Source organism: Mauremys mutica, chromosome 10 (assembly GCF_020497125.1).
Source record: "Mauremys mutica isolate MM-2020 ecotype Southern chromosome 10, ASM2049712v1, whole genome shotgun sequence".
Taxonomy (NCBI): domain Eukaryota; kingdom Metazoa; phylum Chordata; order Testudines; family Geoemydidae; genus Mauremys; species Mauremys mutica.
Genome location: NC_059081.1, coordinates 48,721,762 through 48,741,192, shown reverse-complemented (window position 1 = coordinate 48,741,192; position 19,431 = coordinate 48,721,762). Strand labels below are relative to the sequence as shown.

The following is a 19,431-nucleotide window of genomic DNA, read 5'->3' as shown; positions in this document are numbered from 1 at the left end:
AGGTCCGCCAGTCACGCGCCTTCAGCGTACCCACCACCAAATTACCGCTGGACTGGCGAACCTCGCGCAGAAACACCGCTGAAGGAAGCCTGACTGCTGCCTTCACAGCGATCGGCAGGCCGCCCCCCACAGCTTGCTACTCCAGGCACACGCTTACTGTGCTGGTGCCTGGAGCTGCCCTTGACTATAGTGAGTGCGCTGAATGCAACAATCTCATTGAAATCACAATTGAGTCGCATTAGTGATCAATATGGCCCAGTATATTAACATTAAGTCAGGCTATGGTTAATGTTTAGTACATGAACTATCTGAAATATAATACCATGAGGATCCAGCTTATTCAGGCAAAGTATCGATTCACCCAAGAACTATAGAAAGATGCAGTATAGCCCACCAAGTAACATGTCCTGCTTTATCCAGAGAAAGGGCGTGCTGCAATGAAGCCTTTGAGGCTCATGGGAAGCTAACGCTTCATTGCCACTGCACAAGTGCCGTAAGAACAATTCTAGGGGGTTTGCAAAGATGTCTGTGCGATGTTGCTGGCAAAACACTTCTGAATTCGACATGCTGTTGCCTGTGAGTTAATTCAAAGCAGTGTTGAAAAGGGAATTCTAGTGACCTGAAAATGCTGCTCAGATGTAACATGTTAATTATCAGCTAGCTATAATGGGGTTTCCCTCTAATTGTTAGAGGTCTGGTTAAAAACCAGTTCAACAGACTGCTAACTGTGGTCAGCTAGCCTCCTTTAGTGGACAGGGTAGTGTTATCGACAATGGATCTGGATGTCCCTCGTTCAAACTCTGTAAAAGGGGAATCAATCCCTCAAAGTCTGAAAAGTCATTTATCAGATTAAAAATATTTCCAAATTGCACTGCAGCAGCCCTGGACACTTTGCAGTCCTCCTTCAGCTTTGTCAATGAATCTGAAATTTGTTTAGTACCACTGTTAATCAAGCTTTTTAATTAGGAGTTATTATGGACCTCCTCCTCTAAGGTGCAGAGTGCTCCAGAAGTCAACAGTAAATGAGGGTGATTAGTACCTGCCAGGATTGGGCCCTATGTGCTGTTCCATTTGGAACATGATTTTGATTTGAGACTTCCTCAAACTGTCAAAAGATCCTTGCAGGCCATTAGAATTAGGGATGCATGAAAAAGTTTGGATCATTTCCAGCTTGGTCCTTTGCCCATATCTTGGACTGAACCAAACCAAAAGCTTGCCTGAGGTTTGAAATGTTTTGAGTCTTATGCCTCCTCACTCCCTGATTCTAAACAGAAACAGAGATAACAAAATATTGTGAGAACAGTGATTCTCAGGGTAATTCCAACCAATCAAAATCAGGAAGTACTCTCTGTGTGTGACAGAGTGTTGTCATAAAACATCCACTTCAATTTTTCAACCAAAGAGGTTTGCATAAACAGCTGTAAATTCAGTGTTGCAGATTTTCCTGATGGCTCCAACACTAAATGGAGCTTAAATCATTCATTCTATAAAGTGTGTGTGTGTGTGTGTGTGTGTGTGTGTGTGTGTGTGTGTGTGTGTGTGTGTGTGTGTGTGTGTGTGTGTGTGTGTGTGTGTGTGTGTGTGTGTGTGTGTGTGTGTGTGTGTGTGTGTGTGTGTGTGTGTGTGTGTGCGCGCAATGTCCAAAAGGTTGCTAGCTATGCCCAGAGGATACAAGTTCAAGCCCTGATATTTCTGGCTGTATTCTCCCTTTGCTCTGGTGTTGAAATGGTACCTTTCTGAAGTTCAATCAGGAGGGCATTTACTCTTGAGAGGAAGGGAAAAGAGTAAAAGCAGAAACAGCTGTTGATGTGGGCAGGATGGCTTTGTGGAGAAAACAGGAGGGGAAGGGAAAAAACATCTGTTAAAGCTTTCTTTTGGCTCAGTTCATTCTACAGTTGTGGAGCTCTGCCTTCTGCAGTACATGTCACTGCTGACAGTGACAAATACTACAAAGGCAATGGAAATAATATAAAATAAAATAAAAAATAGAAATAATTTGGCTGAGAGGAATGTAATAAAGAGAAGAAACATGCAGTTCATATGGTTAAGTTATCCCGTATTCTGTACAGTAGGCAATAAAAGTAACATACAAGTGTGATATTTGAAGAACTGATTTACTGTTGGAATTCCCCATGCTAATTCTGGTGCCTTTATTTTAGAAAATATTTAAGACTTTCTATCAATTAATACATTAAATCACACTTACCCTCAATATCTAATGTGTAAACTGATGACCTGTTGTCTGTCTCGTTGAATCTGTCAGCAGCACATAGAGATGTGAGGGAAGAGAGAGGGACTCAGTGCATGGGCTTCCACCATGTTTCTATCAAGTTGCATTTTTGATGGACTTTTAAAAAGCTCATATTAATCTGAACCGCTGTAATAATACTTGGCCTCTCTCATTACAGAGTTGCCAGTTATAGTCAGTAGACAGATGGGAGAAGTAGTTTGGGTATCTCATGCCCCCATTCTCCTGTATCTGCAGACTCCCTGGTTGGACTTTGTCCAGGGCCGCCCAGAGGATTCAGGGGGCCTGGGGCAAAGCTTGTACTCACCGGGCGGCGGTCCAGGTCTTCGGCGGGGGGGCCTTCAGTCGCTCCGCGTCTTCGGCAGCACCGAAGGGTCCCCCGCTGCCGAAATGCCGCCGAAGACCCGGAGTGACTGAAGGGCCCCGCCGCCGCCGAAATGCCACCCAAGACCCAGACCACCGCTGGGCCAGGGCTCGCAGGGCCCCTGCGGGTCCCGGGGCCTGGTGCAAATTGCCCCACTTGCCCCCGCCCCCAGGCAGCCTTGACTTTGTCTCACACGATGCATTCCAGTCTTCCCTCTTCCTGAAAGGAAGTGGGGCATCCGGGCAGTTGCCTGGCTGCCATACTTCATGCATGAAGTCCAGCTGGGGAGCCTTTTATTTAACTTAACAAAGAGAAGTTTAAGGGGTGACTTGAGCACAGTCTATAGTATCTGCATGAGGAACAACTATTTAATAATGGACTCTTCAGTCTAGCAGAGAACATTATAACATGATCCAATGGCTGAAAATTGAAGCTAGATAAATTCAGACCGGAAATAAGGCACACATGTTTTAACAGTGAGTGTAATTAACCATTGGAACAACTTTCCAAGGGTTGTGGTGGATTCTCCATCATGGACAATTTTTAAGTCAAGATTGAATGTTTTTTGTAAAAGATATGCTCCAGGAATTATTTTGGGGAAGATCTATGCCCTATTTTAGATTAGATTATCTCAATGATCCCTTCTGGCCTGGGAATCTAGGAATAAACTGTTTTAAATTTCTTTTAAAACTATTCTCATTCAAATCTCTTAAAGTTTGTAAGTATCACTGGACTGTTGCTTTCCTAGATATGACAGTGATAGAGGACACTATTTAAAAAAACAAAAAAACACCTCCCCCCCACCCAAACAGCCAAATTTGCAGTGCAAAATAGCTGCCTATATGAACATCCTTAACTGCTTGCAATTTTACTGTAGAGTTAGACTTCCACTGTGGGAATATTTTTTACACTGTTATTCTTAGGTTTCTTTCAGCATTAATGCTTTCTGGTTTTTTCTGCCATTAAATATATTTTTGTATCTGACTATATTCCCCCAAATATATTATCCTGGATCTTTCCCAAGTTAAATCTTCTCTCCACAGACACCCTTGTATTTAGTTTCCTTACTTCTGCTCGCAACACCTTTCAACTTAGAATCATCTGTGAATTCCATTTATGTTCTTCAGATTACTGAAACAAGATAGGGTCATTAAAATAGGATTCAACATTTATATCAGCTGTATCTCAACAACCACCTCAACCCTAACTCTATGTACTGCTGTTTATCCTTCAGCCACTTTTTAATCTACATGGCAATGTTCTTATCCAAACCAAATAGAATAAATTTTGAGCTAATGAATTCATGAGATGATGTAGAAAATTCTTTACTGAAATCCAAATGTATAATACATGAACTGCACCCACACATTTTGCAATTATATCAAAAAAGTAGTCATCTCTAGGAAGAGATTTCTTTTTCTTAGGTATAAATTGAATGTACATTAACAATTTTAGGGACACTGAGTAGGAAGCACTCACAGCATTGCAGAAATGAGCTCATCTCTTGTCTACTAAGAGGAATTAGGAACTCAGAGTTTGAGCATGCTGCTGGAAGAGATGATATGAGATGCTTACAGAGCCATTACCTACAAAAGGTGTGCCTCATTTAAGTAACTGGGCTAGTAGGTGGCCAATATTGTTTAATGTTAAATGTAAATAGTCTTGCACCCTTAATCAAAACAGCCAAATTCTTTCTTCATGTACATTGTACAACCTCTCTGAAGTGAATGGAGATACACAGGTGTATCTAAGGGCATTATTTGACCCTGCATGTTAAATCTATCTGTTAGCGAGAATATGTTTTGGAAAACTATTTAGGGACTGTTATAGAGAAAATTATTGAAATTTCAGACTCATGCATATCATCAGTAAATAGGCAAAAGAAATCCTAAATTATATTTGCATGCCCTAAAATATATAACAGTGCCTGGCATCCCATTTGTCTCACTGTTCTTGAGGACAAAATGGGGCTTCCTAGCACTAATATGTCATTGTTTGGAGAGGAAAAGACAACAGCCTTCAGTGTTATGACCTTGTGCCCAGGTAGTTAACTACCTTCTCTGTCTTCTCTCTGAGTCCAGAGACCTTTCAGTTTATCTGAATGTGACAGTCCAAAACAACAGCTTATTTGTCCAGCTCCAGTTTAGGTTCTTTTAACTACAATGGGTGAAATAATTCATTGTGAAGAACATTTAATGCAATTCATATCAATAGTCAATATATTTTTCAAATGTTGATTTCTGGTTCAAATTCCCATCAGAGTAATATTTGACTGGTAGCTATGCATAAATAAAGAAAAAAAATCAAAATGTGAGAGACTGAAAATAAACAGGCCTATACAATTATAGAGCTTTCTCTAGATTAGCACTGCCCTCAAGTACAAAGTAGAGTCTATGCCAGGGGTCTCAAACTCAAATGACCCCGAGGGCCGCATGAGGACTAGTGCATTGGCCCGAGGGCCGCATCACTGACACGCCCCCTTGCTGCCCCTGGCCCCACCCCCAATCCACCCCTTCCATGAGGCCCCGCCCCTGCCCTGTCTCTTCTCCACCTCCTCCCCTAAGCGCGCGCAGTTTTAATAAATATATACACTCAGTAATGCACCTCACTCAAAGGACAAAACACGCACTTAGATTTACTGCCTAAGGCTCTGGGAGGGAGTTTGGGTGGGGGAGGGGGTCTGGATGCAGGCTCTGTGCTCGATGCAGGCTCCAGGCTGCGGCAGGGGGTGGGGGTGCAGGCTTTGGGACGGAGTTTGGGGATAGGAGGGAGTGCAGGGGTGAGGGCTGTGGGGCTGAGGGCGAGGGGTACATGATGCAGGAGGGGGCTCAGGGCTAGGGAAGAGGGTTGGGCTGTGGGGTGAGGGCTGTGGATGAAGGGTTCATGATGCGAGGGGGCTCAGGGCTAGGGAAGAGGGTTGGGCTGTGGGGTGAGGGCTGTGGATTAGGGGTTCATGATGCGAGGGGGCTCAGGGCTAGGGAAGAGGGTTGGGCTGTGGGGTGAGGGCTGTGGATGAGGGGTTCATGATGCGAGGAGGCTCAGGGCTAGGGAAGAGGGTTGGGCTGTGGGGTGAGGGCTGTGGATTAGGGGTTCATGATGCGAGGGGGCTCAGGGCTAGGGAAGAGGGTTGGGCTGTGGGGTGAGGGCTGTGGATGAGGGGTTCATGATGCGAGGAGGCTCAGGGCTAGGGAAGAGGGTTGGGCTGTGGGGTGAGGGCTGTGGATGAGGGGTTCATGATGCGAGGGGGCTCAGGGCTAGGGAAGAGGTTTGGAGTGGGGGTGAGGGCGGGGGAGGGGGGGTTCAGGAGGTGGGGGCGCGCAGGGCTGGGGCAGAGGATTAGGGTGCGGGGGGATGAGGGGTTCATGATGTGGGGGCGCTCAGGGCTGGGGCAGAGGATTAGGGTGTGGGGGGATGAGGGCTCTGGCTGGGGCTGAGGATTAGGGTGCAGGGGGATGAGGGGTTCATGATGTGGGGGTGCTCAGGGCTGGGGCTGAGGATTAGGGTGCGGGGGGAATGAGGGCTCTGGCTGGGGCTGAGGGTTTGGGGTTGGAGAGGCTCAGGGTAAGGGAAGCCTGCCTTGCCAGTACTGGCGGAGGGCAGGCACTAGGACCCTGCACCCTAATCCTCAGCCCCAGCCAGAGCCCTCATCCCCCCACACCCTAATCCTCTGCCCCAGCCCTGAGCGCCCCCACATCATGAACCCCTCATTCCCCCGCACCCTAATCCTCTGCCCCAGCCCTGAGCGCTTCCCTTCCCCCCCCCCAGCCCGGCCCCGGCGGGTCCCGCTTCCCTCCCCCACCCCCGGCCCCGGCGGGTCCCGCTTTCCCCCCCCCCTTACCCGAGCGCGTCTCCGGCGGTCCCGCTCAGAGCAGCGTGGTGAGGGGGCGGGGCTGTGAGCTCCACGCCGAGCGCAGCGCTCAGCCCAGAGCTCCCAGCCCCGCCCCCTCCCCACGCGGCTCGGATCGGGGCGGGGCTCAGGCGCTCGGACGGAGACTCGGCGCTCTATGCGCCGAGGCTCCAGGAGAGGGGCGGAGGCGGGAGCCTCCGCTTTTCTCTTGGGGGCCCCTGCGGAGCTCCCCTGGGGAGCTCCGCGGGCCGCAGGGAAGAGCTCCGCGGGCCGCATGCGGCCCGCGGGCCGCATGTTTGAGACCCCTGGTCTATGCTGTATCCCTGGAACGTCGTAGTGCAGAAAAGTCTTTCCTCCCACACAGCTCAAAGCTGTCTGCTTTCTCTCAGCTCTGTGCCCTGGTCACATGTTCCAGAGATTGTATATGGGTAACCTGAGAGGCAATGGGCTCTTGAAGTCTAACAATCAAAAGTCTCCATTACCACTGGGATGATATCATGCTTTGCTCAATACACATGTACTGTTTAGATGTTCCTTTTACAAACAGACTGGCTAGAAACTAACTAACAATACTTCTTCCTAGTCTGTATATCAGATAATGGTCTCTGCAAGGACCCACTTTCAAGAATATGTTTTAACTTTTTATTAAGGCAAAGTTACAACAAAATGATGACACACTACATCTTACATTACTTATTAAGGATCAGGTTAATAGTCAAATAATCTGATAAAGCTTCTGGCTAGGGAGCCCTCCTACTCCAGAAGTACACTAACAAGGGTGACAACATTTCTAAATAGAATCATAGAATCATAGAAGATTAGGGTTGGAAGACACCTCAGGAGGGTTACCTACCAATAGTAGAAGAGAGAGAGAGAGAATGATATTGGGCCAAATTCATGCCTGGTATAAACAGGCACAACTGTAAGTGTCTTTAACCCAGGGGTCCCCAGCGCAGTGCCTGCGGGTGCCATGGTGCCCGCTGGAGCATCTAAGTGCACCCGCGTACTGGCCAGCGGACAAGCATCCGCCGAAATGCTGCCGACAAGCTGTGTCATCCAGAGGTGTCGCCGACGAAATGCCGCCATTTTTCAGCAGTATTTCGGTGGCGATGCCTCTGGATGATGCTACTTGTCGGCAGCATTTCCAGCGGCAACGCCTATTGACGTTGCCACTTGTTGGTGGAATTTCAGTGGATGCTCGTCCTCCGCCATGGTCGTCCGTGGCTCATTGTCTGGTGCCCGCCAGATGAAAAAGGTTGGGGACCACTGCTTTAACCTTATACCAGGCCCAAATTGGCCCCTTCAGGCTTCATTAAAACCTGAAAATTAAACAAACTCTACATCCCAAAAAGTAAGAATGTTTAGTAATTATATGTATTACAGTAGTACCAAGTGGTCAAGGCCCCCATTGTATGTATATAAGATTATGTTTTGTGTGTGATGGATTTTGTGTGAAATGACCCCTGCTGGTCAAGGTATGCTCAATTGTTTGCTTATTGTCACCAATCAATCTCATGTAGGACATAACTACTGGATAAGAAAATATCCGAGACAAGAGTGAGTATGACCCAAAGGAAAATGTGGTTGGAATCTGGACACACCTTTGCATGTAAGTAATTGGCTCACAACAGTGCTCTCCCTGCAACATCAGTTAAACCTTCAATATCCGGAATATGATTTTTGTGGCTTAAGTAATGCTAGAGTAGCTCTGGTAGTATCATCCACAACCTGAAGCTCAGTCCTACAGTACTGTGGATTACTACTACTATTAATGGTAATTAATGCTAATATAGTAAAATATGTTAATTTAGAAAAGTGAGTCCTGATCATATCCCCCAGATCAATATTTGGAAGATCCCCTCAGTGCATGGATCATGCCTTCCATGTAGAAGAGGTGGAAGGTCTTAGACATCCACTTCAACTGAACTCTGTTGAGGATGCTCCATAAGTCCAGGGATCTGCACAGACATCTGGAGTCAGGGGAGAAGGGCAGGGGTCATGTTATTCCCTAAAATAATGTAGTATGGCCCAGACTGACTTTCTGCTGGATCATCTTCTTGGTAGGGCTCCCTCCTTAAGGGAGGTTATTAGAGCACCTACTAGAGCAGCAGGAAAGCTGTGGGGTGGGGGAGCCTGTTGGGAGGAATAGGCCTTTTTGTGGTTGGTCCTGCCTTTCCACTTATCCCCCATATCTACAGAATCTGAGGGGAAGGGTGTTTGAGCCCTGTGGCCTATTTTGTGGGGAGTAAATCCAACCCCACAATAGAACAAATCATTGCAACGGAACCTCTCAAAGATTTCCTCCTGTCAACCCCCCTTCCACAGGGTTTCCCACAGGAGGATCAATTATGTCTATGTATGTGGTTTGAAAGAGATTTTGTGCCTTTTAGGGGGTGTTAATAGGTTTGTATGTCAATGTACAAAGGTTCATTCATATAACAATCTGCATTGTAATGTGAAAAGGTGCCCTTGGAATAGCTGAACTTACTTTTTAAAGTGTTCAGAAATACATTTGCAATGCATTTGTTATACGTAAAGTGGTATCCTGTTCCCACACTGTTTACATCTACAGACAGAGAACAGAACACAGAATTTTATGTATTTAATTATTTATTCATTTATTCTCTTGCTGGGTAATGGAAATACATTTTTATGTTTATGGGAGAGATGTTACAGGAGTCCCACAAAGATCTGATATTTCCATATTTGGGAATGTTCAACTATCAGCAGATATGGAAGCTATTTTACAGCTTGCTGTTAATCCCTGCATTGACTCCCATCATCCCTGGGAAGCTGTAGCATTAGCCTAAAGTTGCTGCCTATGGATCAGTTTTTCCATCAGTGTCACATGAGTAAAAGGAAGGAAGGAGTGGAATTTCCTTTTTAAACATGCCAGTTAAACGCTCATATAAACTAAACTGCAGTTTTACTTAACACATGGGCTTCAACCCTGGCATGTAGCCAGAATTTACTGCATGTTTAATGACCTATAGTGTAATGGGGCAGATTCTCTCCTGCACCAGAACTCCACTTAGCCACAGAGTGTCTTCGGGGAACCAGCGCCAGCTCCAGCTCCCTGAATTGGAGAGTCAGCTCTGGTTCTAATACCACTTGGAGCTGTTATCAGGCATATCTTAATTCCACATTGATGTAGGGTCCTTAATAGATCTCCCCAGTGGAGGATTGGTGTAGTAGAGCTCTGCCATGCCCTCTTCCCCACCCCAACACAGCTCCTGCGTTGGGAGGAGGTGGAGGCAGAGCTGTGGGTCCAAATAGCAACACAGATACACTAACATGTAGTCCCCCCATGTCATGGGAATTGTCTGCTGGTGATCTGCTGTGGATTACCCCCTTTGCACCACCTGAGTGATAGGAGTTGTAGCCATGGAAATGGGGTCACAACTGGGCTCTAGATATATTGATTGTAGTGACCTATAAAGAAAAATGGCAGCCATTTTTGTCAGTTTTCAGTAGATTTTGAATTATATGAATTACTTCTATTTTTCTTACAACTTTTCCATTGCAGCTTGATCTTGTTGTTGAACTGTAGCATAAAACACATTGAATCAGATTTAATGATGGAGAGAAATTGGATAATTCAGTCGCTGCTCCTCTTGTCAGTTACCATGGTGAGTTTTAACATTTTCCTTAACATGTATTTCCGCTTTCAGTTTTCAGAGCTGCGACACAGATCTTGACTTCTCTGACAAATATGGAAATACAGAATAGATATTCTTGTCTTGCTCTAATATAAAGCTCCAGTAGAGGACAATTCTCTTTAATGATATATCCTGATTTTAATGCCTGTATCAAGGTTCCTTCCCCACTCTGAACTTTAGGGTACAGATTTGGGGATCTGCATGAACACCTCTAAGCTTAACTACCAGCTTAGATCTGGTCTTGCTGCCACCACTCTCAACTACTAGCTCCCTTTTCTGGATAATTTTGAGAGACTTCTTCACCAAGTCCCTGGAGAACACCAATCCAACCCCTTGGATCTTAACACAAGGAGAATTTAACCATCCCCCTTCCTTTCCCCCACCAATTCCTTGTGAGTCCAGATCCGGTCCCCTTGGATCTTAAAACAAGGAAAAATCAATCAGGTTCTTAAAAAGAAGGCTTTTAATTAAAGAAAGAAAGGCAAAAATCATCTCTGTAAAATCAGGATGGAAAATAACTTTACAGGGTAATCAGATTCATAGAGCCCAGAGAAACCCTTCTAGCCTTAGGTTCAAAGTTACAGCAAACAGAGGTAAAATCCTCTCAGCAAAAAGGAACATTTACAAGTTGAGAAAACAAAAATAAAACTAACACGCCTTGCCTGGCTGCTACTTACAAGTTTGAAATATGAGAGACTGGTTCAGAAAGATTTGGAGAGCCTGGACTGATGTCTGGTCCTTCTTAGTCCCAAGAGCGAACAACCCCCAAAACAAAGAGCACAAACAAAAGCCTTCCCCCCACCAAGATTTGAAAGTATCTTGTCCCCTTATTGGTCCTTTGGGTCAGGAGTCAGCCAGGTTTACTGAGCTTCTTAACCCTTTATAGGTAAAAGGATTTTGGTGTCTCTGGCCATGAGGGATTTTATAGTATTGTACATTGGAGGGCTGTTCCCTTCCCTTTATAATTAGGACAGCCTGTGTGGTAACTAGGAGAAATACCGAAGTTTGAAATCCTTTCCGGCCACTGATCACAGTTGTGCCCTCCACTAGCAATGGATTTTGCAGCAGTGGTGGGTTCTGACCTTATACCCATTTATGTCAATGGGAAAACTTCCATTGACTTCAACTAGAGCAGATGGGACTCATGATAGACAGACAGACTGATAGATTTCTAAGGCCAATAGGTACGCAATACAGTCAGTGAAAAACTTTTCATTGTCAGTCTTCAGTCTGACTCTCCTTATTTTCAAAACTTAGTATAAGTGTCCGTATAAGCTCAGAATAATGTGTCCTCCATATGACTACGGTAACACATTAATCACCCAATTCCTTTGACCTTACTGTTTTGGTGTGGTTTGTTTTATGCTTTATAAACTATGGAGGAAACCAAACAGCTCTAAAACAAACCAAAAGCCCCAATAACTTCAATTAGTAAGTCTTGTTTCATAGAAAATCCTTTGGGGCTTGATCCAAATTCCTTCAGAATCAATGTTCACACTTTAATTTACTTCAATGGGCTTTGTAAAAGGCCCTTTATCTTCTTCTGATTTTGTCAATACATTTTATTCTCTTCCATTATCAATTGCAGTCTTATCATGTCAGACCATCACTTCTGCCCTCAGGCAGGGGTACTTTATTTTGATTTAATAGTAAGAACACTCACCAAATGAACAGGAATAAAACCAGCTTGTCTGTAATGAGCTCTAATGGCTACTTTTGGTGAAATTGTTTTAAGAATAATAATAATTGCAACTCCTTATATATTAGCATGCTAACCTGAAAAACAGAAGATCCACTAAAAACAACGAGGAGAACTTGAGGGATCTTAGAGACTAAAATTTATTTGGGCATAAGCTTTTGTGGGCTAAAACCCACTTCATCAGATGCATGGAGTGGAAAATACAGTAGACAGATATATATACACAGTACAGGAAAAGATGGGAGTGGCCTTACCAAGTGCTAATGAGACAATTCAGTTAAAGTGGAAATGGGCTATTCTCAACAGTAGAATACCAAGGGAGGAAAAATCACTTTTGTAGTGGTAATGAGGCCAATGTAATCAGGGTGGCCCATTTCAACCAGTTGATAAGAAGGTGTGAGTAACAGTAGGGGGAAATTAGTTTTTGTAGTTGGGCCTCATGCATCTGATGAAGTGGGCTTTAGCCCTCAAAAGCTTATACCCAAATCAATGTGTTAGTCCCTAAGGTGCCACAAGTACTCCTCATTGTTTTTGCCAATACAGACTAACACGGCTACCCCTCTGGAAAAAGATCCAGTGTAGCGGTTACAGAAAAAAGTACTGTGAAAACAATAACTTTCCAATATATATGTATTTTTAAATCTCGTTTTCTTCCTAGTTTTTTGCCATTGCTATACCAAATGAGCAGAATCAGAATGTGACACAAGACTACACTCATTTGAGTGTGACTAGAAATAAAATTATGACAGCACAGTATGAATGCTATCAGAAAATTACACAAGATCCTATTCGTAGTAAAGAAGGTAAATGGTTTTTCTTATTATTTATTATTTGAATTGCCATAGTGCCTAGGACTAATGGACTAGAGTCCTATTGTGTTAGGTGATGTACAAACACAGAACAAGAAAGGAAGATGGATGGATGGATGGATGGATGGATGGCCCCTAATACAGAGAATTTATAGTTGAAGAAGCAGTACCTAGAGGAAGTAGACAGTAGATTTTAATTGTATAACTAAGGAACTTTAAAGTCCTCCTCCTTCCTTGTCTTATTAGTAACTTTTTTTGTCTATAACACGAATTGCATTTCTGTAACTTTCAGGAAGACATGCATGTGATTTTTCCTTAGCAGTGAGGAAGAATATTTAATTGCTATGGAAGTGTGCTGCAGTATGTTAGCTATCCAAAACACCACTGCCTACAGACCTAATGTTTTATTTATAAATAGGGATTACTAACTATTTAATTCCTGCCCAGATAAATGAAGAAAGTTTATCCACCTATAGGCATTATAGGTACTTCAACCCTCTGGGCCAGCTGTTTCATGTCCTTACGAACAATTAAAGCATCTTCATGTTAAACAGGTGATATAAATACTTAACTGGAAATGTTCACATATTGGAACATCCTTGCTTTCTTCTAACTTCTGGGTCCTAGAAATATTCTTTGCCTTTTAAATAATAACCCACTTTTGACACAAACAGCTTACAGGAACTCATGAAAATATTCAAGATGGAATTATTCACTTTCCCTTTTAAAATCTTTTAAAAAAAATACTGGAATCTCAGAAGGTGGGAGAAAAGAGATTTTACACTGATTTTTTTTTCTACTGATTAAATTATCATCTATAGTCAAGACAAATGTTTATGCAGTTTAAAAATAAATATAACTCATACAGATCTGTGCCTTCACATGGATGTGGGCATATTGTATAGCTCTGCTGTATAAATAAAAGCAAGGAAATGGTCTTTACAAGTTTATTCTTTATCCTAACATAGATTATTTCAATTTAAACAGGTTAGTTCAGTCACTCGGGTCTCAGGACTGTGACTATCTGCGTAGCTCTACTCTAGACCTGGCATTGAGTATAAAGTGCAGATTAGGCCTTTGTAGTCACAGTTATGGTGAATGATGACACATTTTAAATACATCCTAATGAAAGAAATGTATTTACAAATTAAGGCACCCTTCTTATCATCGGATCAGATGGAATTTTAATTAACATATTTTGGCAAAGATTTTACTTCATCCTTGAAAAGCTCATTCCAAATCGTTGCTTTAAGATTTTTATTCAAGAAAAGAAGGTTGCTTTTGATTGAAATACTTTTGTTCTGTGTTTAAGATTTAAAAGCTATGTGTAAAAGACCTGGGATAACTGTTAGAGAAATTATTTGGTTTATATGCTCGCTTCCAGATTTTACATCTAATTATTGTAAGGCTTTTGTGAATGTGGAATCAAACTTTATTATCTGATTTCTCTACATTTATGTAGGTCCTTACTGTAACAGAACATGGGATGGTTGGTTGTGTTGGAATGATGCTGCAGCAGGAACCATATCAGTACAACGCTGTCCTGACTACTTTCAGGACTTTAACCCATCAGGTAAATGTGTATGAACCTGTATGCCAGTTTTGTTTGGCTAAATGGCATGTGGGGGTGAGTTAATCTTCTTCTTGATCTAACCACCAAGCACAGATCAGTGGCTCAGCTCCTTGGCAGCTGCTACTACAAAAGGTCCCATGTTATTGCACACCTACTGGATGTATGCACCTGCTCCTTGCCCAGGTCCACTGGCCACACACACCCACTGGCAGGACACTCCCCACTGCACCACCACACTGATAATTGCCCCTGCAAGGCTGTTTAGATTAGAAAAAGAAGTTGAGGGTAGTGCAAGATTTGTTAACGTGTTAGTTAACTCAGAATGTTTCCCTAACATGTAGACGTATGTTAATACCTTTTACCTCAAATTCAGTTGGTCACAATTAACTACATTCCCTCCATGGTCAACCTTGACCTATTTTCTTAACTGAAACATGCCCTCTGTGGTCATGAGAATGTCATAAACCAGAGTGATTCTGCTGTGTTTGGGGTCTCCCAGTGCCCTTTCATGCCTGGGAGTGTTTGGCTCGGCATTGGCAGTAAAGCATTCACAGATAAAGCAATTTCTTCAGTGACTGTCAACATTATAAGCAATATCTCTCATGACATTTTCTTTCCTCTCCTATTTATTAGACTAAAATGTCAGTTTTTAATTTAGATCCCTGATTGTCACATAAGACCTTTAAATCTTCTTATCATGCCATCTACTTCTCTAATAATTTGTGTGATACAGTTTTAGAGTAATTAGATTGAAGGATGGGGGCGGGGGCATTTTTGTTTGCTTGCCCTTGCCAAGCAAATACAATGGCTACCAGGTTCTCAAAACTCATATGAATGTAAGAAAGCTCTCTCTTCACACTAATAAAGCTGTCTGTCCTTTGCCAGTTTGTATAGGCTATGAAATACTAGAGATGGAGAAAGAGACACTGAGTATTGACTTTTTTTTTTTTGCTTGCTTTTTCTTCCCCATTCTGGCTGGCTAAAGAAAAAGTTACAAAGATTTGTGACCAAAATGGAAATTGGTTTAGACATCCTGAAAGCAACAGAACATGGACAAACTACACCCAGTGTAATCTCCATACACATGAAAAAGTAAAGGTAGGAGAGGAATGCATGTTACCAGGGATAGGAAGCTTATTTGAAAAGTTTGTAACAGTCTTGATGAAACCTCAAATACCAGCAAAATTGACCATCATTAATATATTAGTTTTTTCCTAGCCACGTAATTCCCTTGTGTGTTCTTATAATGTGTTTAGAAGCGGGGACAGCAATTTGGAGAGGCAACAAGAGAAGAAAGCAGGCTAAGCAGACTCAAAGGGCTGGATTCGGACTTAACCAGTTTTAGACCAGCTTGAAGTATATAACGTTACTCTGGGGATACCTCTACGCTGCAAGCTAGTGGTGTGCATAACTACAAGTATAAATAGTAGTGTAGCTGTGCTAGCACAGGCTGTGTAGGCACAGCTTAGCCATGCCAAGTACAAACCCACCAGAACCCTATGGGTACTTATTTAGAATGGCTAAGCTGTGCCTCCACTACCCTGCCTACACTACTGTTTCCACTTGAGCTAGCACAAGCATGTGTGCAAAGAGGGAAGAAAACTTTGAAGAGATTCCCTTCAAATCTTTGCTCTGAATTTCTTCAGAATTGGTCCTACCCACAAGTGGAAGAAAGGCCCAGAACCCCATAGATCTCCACGAGGGATGCAGATTTCAGAAGGATCTGCCAATGATATGGTCCATCCAGTGCAGTCATAATGACAGCAATTTCCCTACCAGCAGGTGCATAGATGTCATTACTGTATCTCCAAGATGGAGTAACTCCTGAGCCGAGCTGGTTCACTTTAGTTTTAGCAAAAAAAAATTGTTTCCTTCTTTCATCAAAAATTTTCAAAAGTTTAAAAATCTGGAGAAGCTCTCCAGGTGGTTTTGCATGGACACATTACTGCCTTCCCTGCCCAAGGCACTTGTTCCGGCTCCCACAGACAGCCATTTACAGGGTCCAAGGAATGAACAACTCACACTTTATCATCCCTGCAGGCAAGGACAGATCTGTATATGGAAGTCTTAATTTATGCGTGTGGATCTAGAGGAACAATCAGGCCACAGTGCATGGTGTCTGTCACAAAGATGGAATTTCTGTAGACTTCACTGGAGTTTGGAGATGTCAATTAGAAATCCGACAACAGAAGCACAGCATATTTATACTCAGTAATAGAAACAAACAGCTTATTAAAATGCCATCTATTGTCTATCTTTGAGCTATGCTGTGATATCTAGTGGCATCACAGATAAAGGAAAATGTACCCTCAGCTGAAAGAGATGCAGCTGCTTATAGTTTTTTTTTTTTAAATTAACAGTCAAAATGAAGGCAAATTACAAACAGAAAAATATATGAAACTGTAAACTGCCCAAGGAATAGAACATGAAAAGCTATAGTGGGTCAGATTCTGAATGAATGTAGTCCTCAAAAGAGTGAGGAGATCAGTAGTAGTGGCTTGTACTAATATTGAAGGCAAGTGATGATAACAATCTGTATTTCTATCATAGCTCAGAGTACTGAACAATCATTCACACTGAAGAACAGCTGAAGTCTCTAATGAGCACGTTTCTTTAACTTTGCCTCAAATAATGAGAATGCACTTTTCTAATTTAGTTTGTAAATGGAACAAATGTCATAACTTCATTTTCACTAAAATGTGGCTGGAAATATAGAGAAGATTAGCCAAATAGGCTGCTCCAGAGCCATCCAAGGTCTTTACTGTGAATAATGAGACGTGCAAGCTTCCGTCAGATGGCTCTGCCAACATCCCTCAACTCTGACTTGTATTATTATTCCATACAAAAACCTACTTTAAAAGAGTGTGCAGTTGCTTACTTGGTAGCACAAATGATACGTGCATGATAGTATACAATGTTTTCATGCCTCACTCAGTAGGCAGCTTAGGAGCTGCCCAGTAAAGGTGACGGATGTTCACTATTTATTTTTTATACTTACTAGTCTATGGGTAGTCCCATTCCCACGCTACTGCACACCACTCAATGTTGGCACTAAATTAGGCATAAATCTCCTAGATTTATACCTCCTCCATCATCCAAAATTATCCACTGAATGAGAGAGAAAAAAGCATGCCATCATATCATTCAGTGTTGTCACCAGAGTTAAAGTTGCATGGATAACTTTAGTTTTGACACTTCCAAATTTCAGAGTGTTTCATTTTGCATCCATAAGATTATTTTAATGTTGGTTTGAATTGAATTCCCTACCTTATTTTTAAAAAAGAGTAAAAATAAAGAAATGTCATCATATAGGACTATGCATCTGCCTTGTTCAGTGAGACTGTTAGTAGACCACACAGAATCTATTTACAGAGGTCCTGTAGCTTTAACATCCTACACCACTGTCCCAATGGTGGATATTCTAGGCCAAAGGTTTTAACTGAATCTGTGGAAGTCAGGAATCTGCACTATAGTCTGATGCCCTAGTCTTGTGGATTTCACATCTCAATTCCTCACACAGAACCCAGTTATTTGGGCTGTATGCAGGTGGAGAGGATTTTGCCCACCATGCCTGCATTTCCGTTTATGCAAAATGAGGATAAGAAGACTTACTGCATTATAGGTGTTTTTGTGAGGCTAAATTCAATAACTGGATGTTTATAATATTGATGATCTTGACTGGAAACTATTAGGTAAATTCAAAGTGGTGGTAGTATTTAATGTGCTGCTTACTTCAGATTATTGATGAAGATACATTATATGTTGCCAACTGTTCCTTAAACTGCTCTTCATAAGTGTTTATTTTTACAGTGTTTTCTTTTCAAAGTTCTTTAATGTAGCTTGCTGAAGACAGATTTAAGACACAAGTTTAATTGCAGCTATTTTTGAGTTATCATTAATTTATTTCATGCTCTTCCTGGAATGCTGATTGAACGCTGAAGTTCCAACATGGCAAATGTAGGTCCTGTTTGGAAGGAAATGTCTTTCAAATGATTAGAAAAACCCACTCCTACAAGAGTTCCACATGAAAGGATTACATAAATGCATCTCCAAAACACATCAATTTCTGCTTTGCAGAGGAGCAGCATTATTGGATGAATCAACCTTTAGCCATGAATGTTCCTAGCAGAGTAACATAAATAGCTAGGACTACGTAAATGCACAGAAAAGACTTAGGAGTGTCTATTTTTAAATGACGCATTAACTGATATACAATGAGTATTAAACATGACTGCTACTAATGTTACGTACCATATGGAGAGAGAATCTTCAATGGCTTGGGATCCTCTTAGAGTTAATCACAGGGCCTCTAGAGCTGACTCACTATTGATCTATAATATTTTTCATTTTCTTAATCCATTACAGTTCTACATGTAACAGAGGTCTGCTGGGGTTTGCTTTTATTGAAAGTATTTTTGTATTGCTCATAATGTGTTTTTTATTTTGTTACTTTATTGCAGACAGCCCTGAATTTGTATTATCTGGCCATCATCGGGCATGGTCTTTCAATTGCATCACTTTTGATTTCCCTTGGCATATTCTTTTATTTTAAGTAAGTATATTTAAAAACGTTTTTGCATCTTTCAGCAGACTCCTTTGGCTACAATAATCCTGGGTAATCAGGCAATTTGAAATATCTAATACCCTAAAATGTCAATAAGGGTTGGGTGGAGGATCCAAATTGAATATATGAGTTTGGATCATTGAATGTCTTTGCATTCAAAGGTATATCATAATAGGAAGGAAAATTCTCCTATTTCCCAGAAACCTAAGAAGTATGAGCAGGGAGAAGAAATAAATCATGTTGATTATTGTCTTCTGGAACTAGTGCCTGATTAAGGTGAATAATTAAGAAAATAATTAAGGATGACATTCTTTTGAATTATCTAGAGTAACTGTCCTATCTCTGGCTTTATACTCCATTCTCTGCATTCTCATCTCTTCTTTTTCTTCTTGGCATCGATTATAGGAATATATACACCAAATTATGGATGACACATGTATCAGTAATAATTGGCCAGGTGAATTTTTTGTTTAGTGTCAGGTGACCAAATACTCTGTCACCCATCCCAGCTTTTGTTGCAATCCTGAGCTACAGTAAGGAAGCATCACTGACTATCCCTGATTGGCCTGAAGTTTCAAATGGTGACTGGCTGGCCAGTGGTTTCTTCAGGCATGAGCCTGGGAAATTCTCCTCTGGTCCTGCTGAACTGACCCTTTAGTGTAACGAGC

At 42.3% G+C, this 19,431-nt stretch overlaps 1 protein-coding gene across 1 annotated transcript in view; it reads left to right on the top strand.

The window, feature by feature from the left end:
* CALCRL (calcitonin receptor like receptor) overlaps positions 1-19,431 on the top strand; it is a 98,787-nt gene that overhangs the window by 46,168 nt on the left and 33,188 nt on the right. Inside the window, exons 2-7 of the mRNA XM_045033133.1 lie at positions 7,980-8,068; positions 9,986-10,088; positions 12,476-12,620; positions 14,089-14,199; positions 15,185-15,297; positions 18,660-18,751. Coding sequence (XP_044889068.1) covers positions 10,035-10,088; positions 12,476-12,620; positions 14,089-14,199; positions 15,185-15,297; positions 18,660-18,751 — 515 coding nt within the window. The 5' untranslated portion in view covers positions 7,980-8,068; positions 9,986-10,034. The remainder of the gene's footprint in view (positions 1-7,979; positions 8,069-9,985; positions 10,089-12,475; positions 12,621-14,088; positions 14,200-15,184; positions 15,298-18,659; positions 18,752-19,431) is intronic.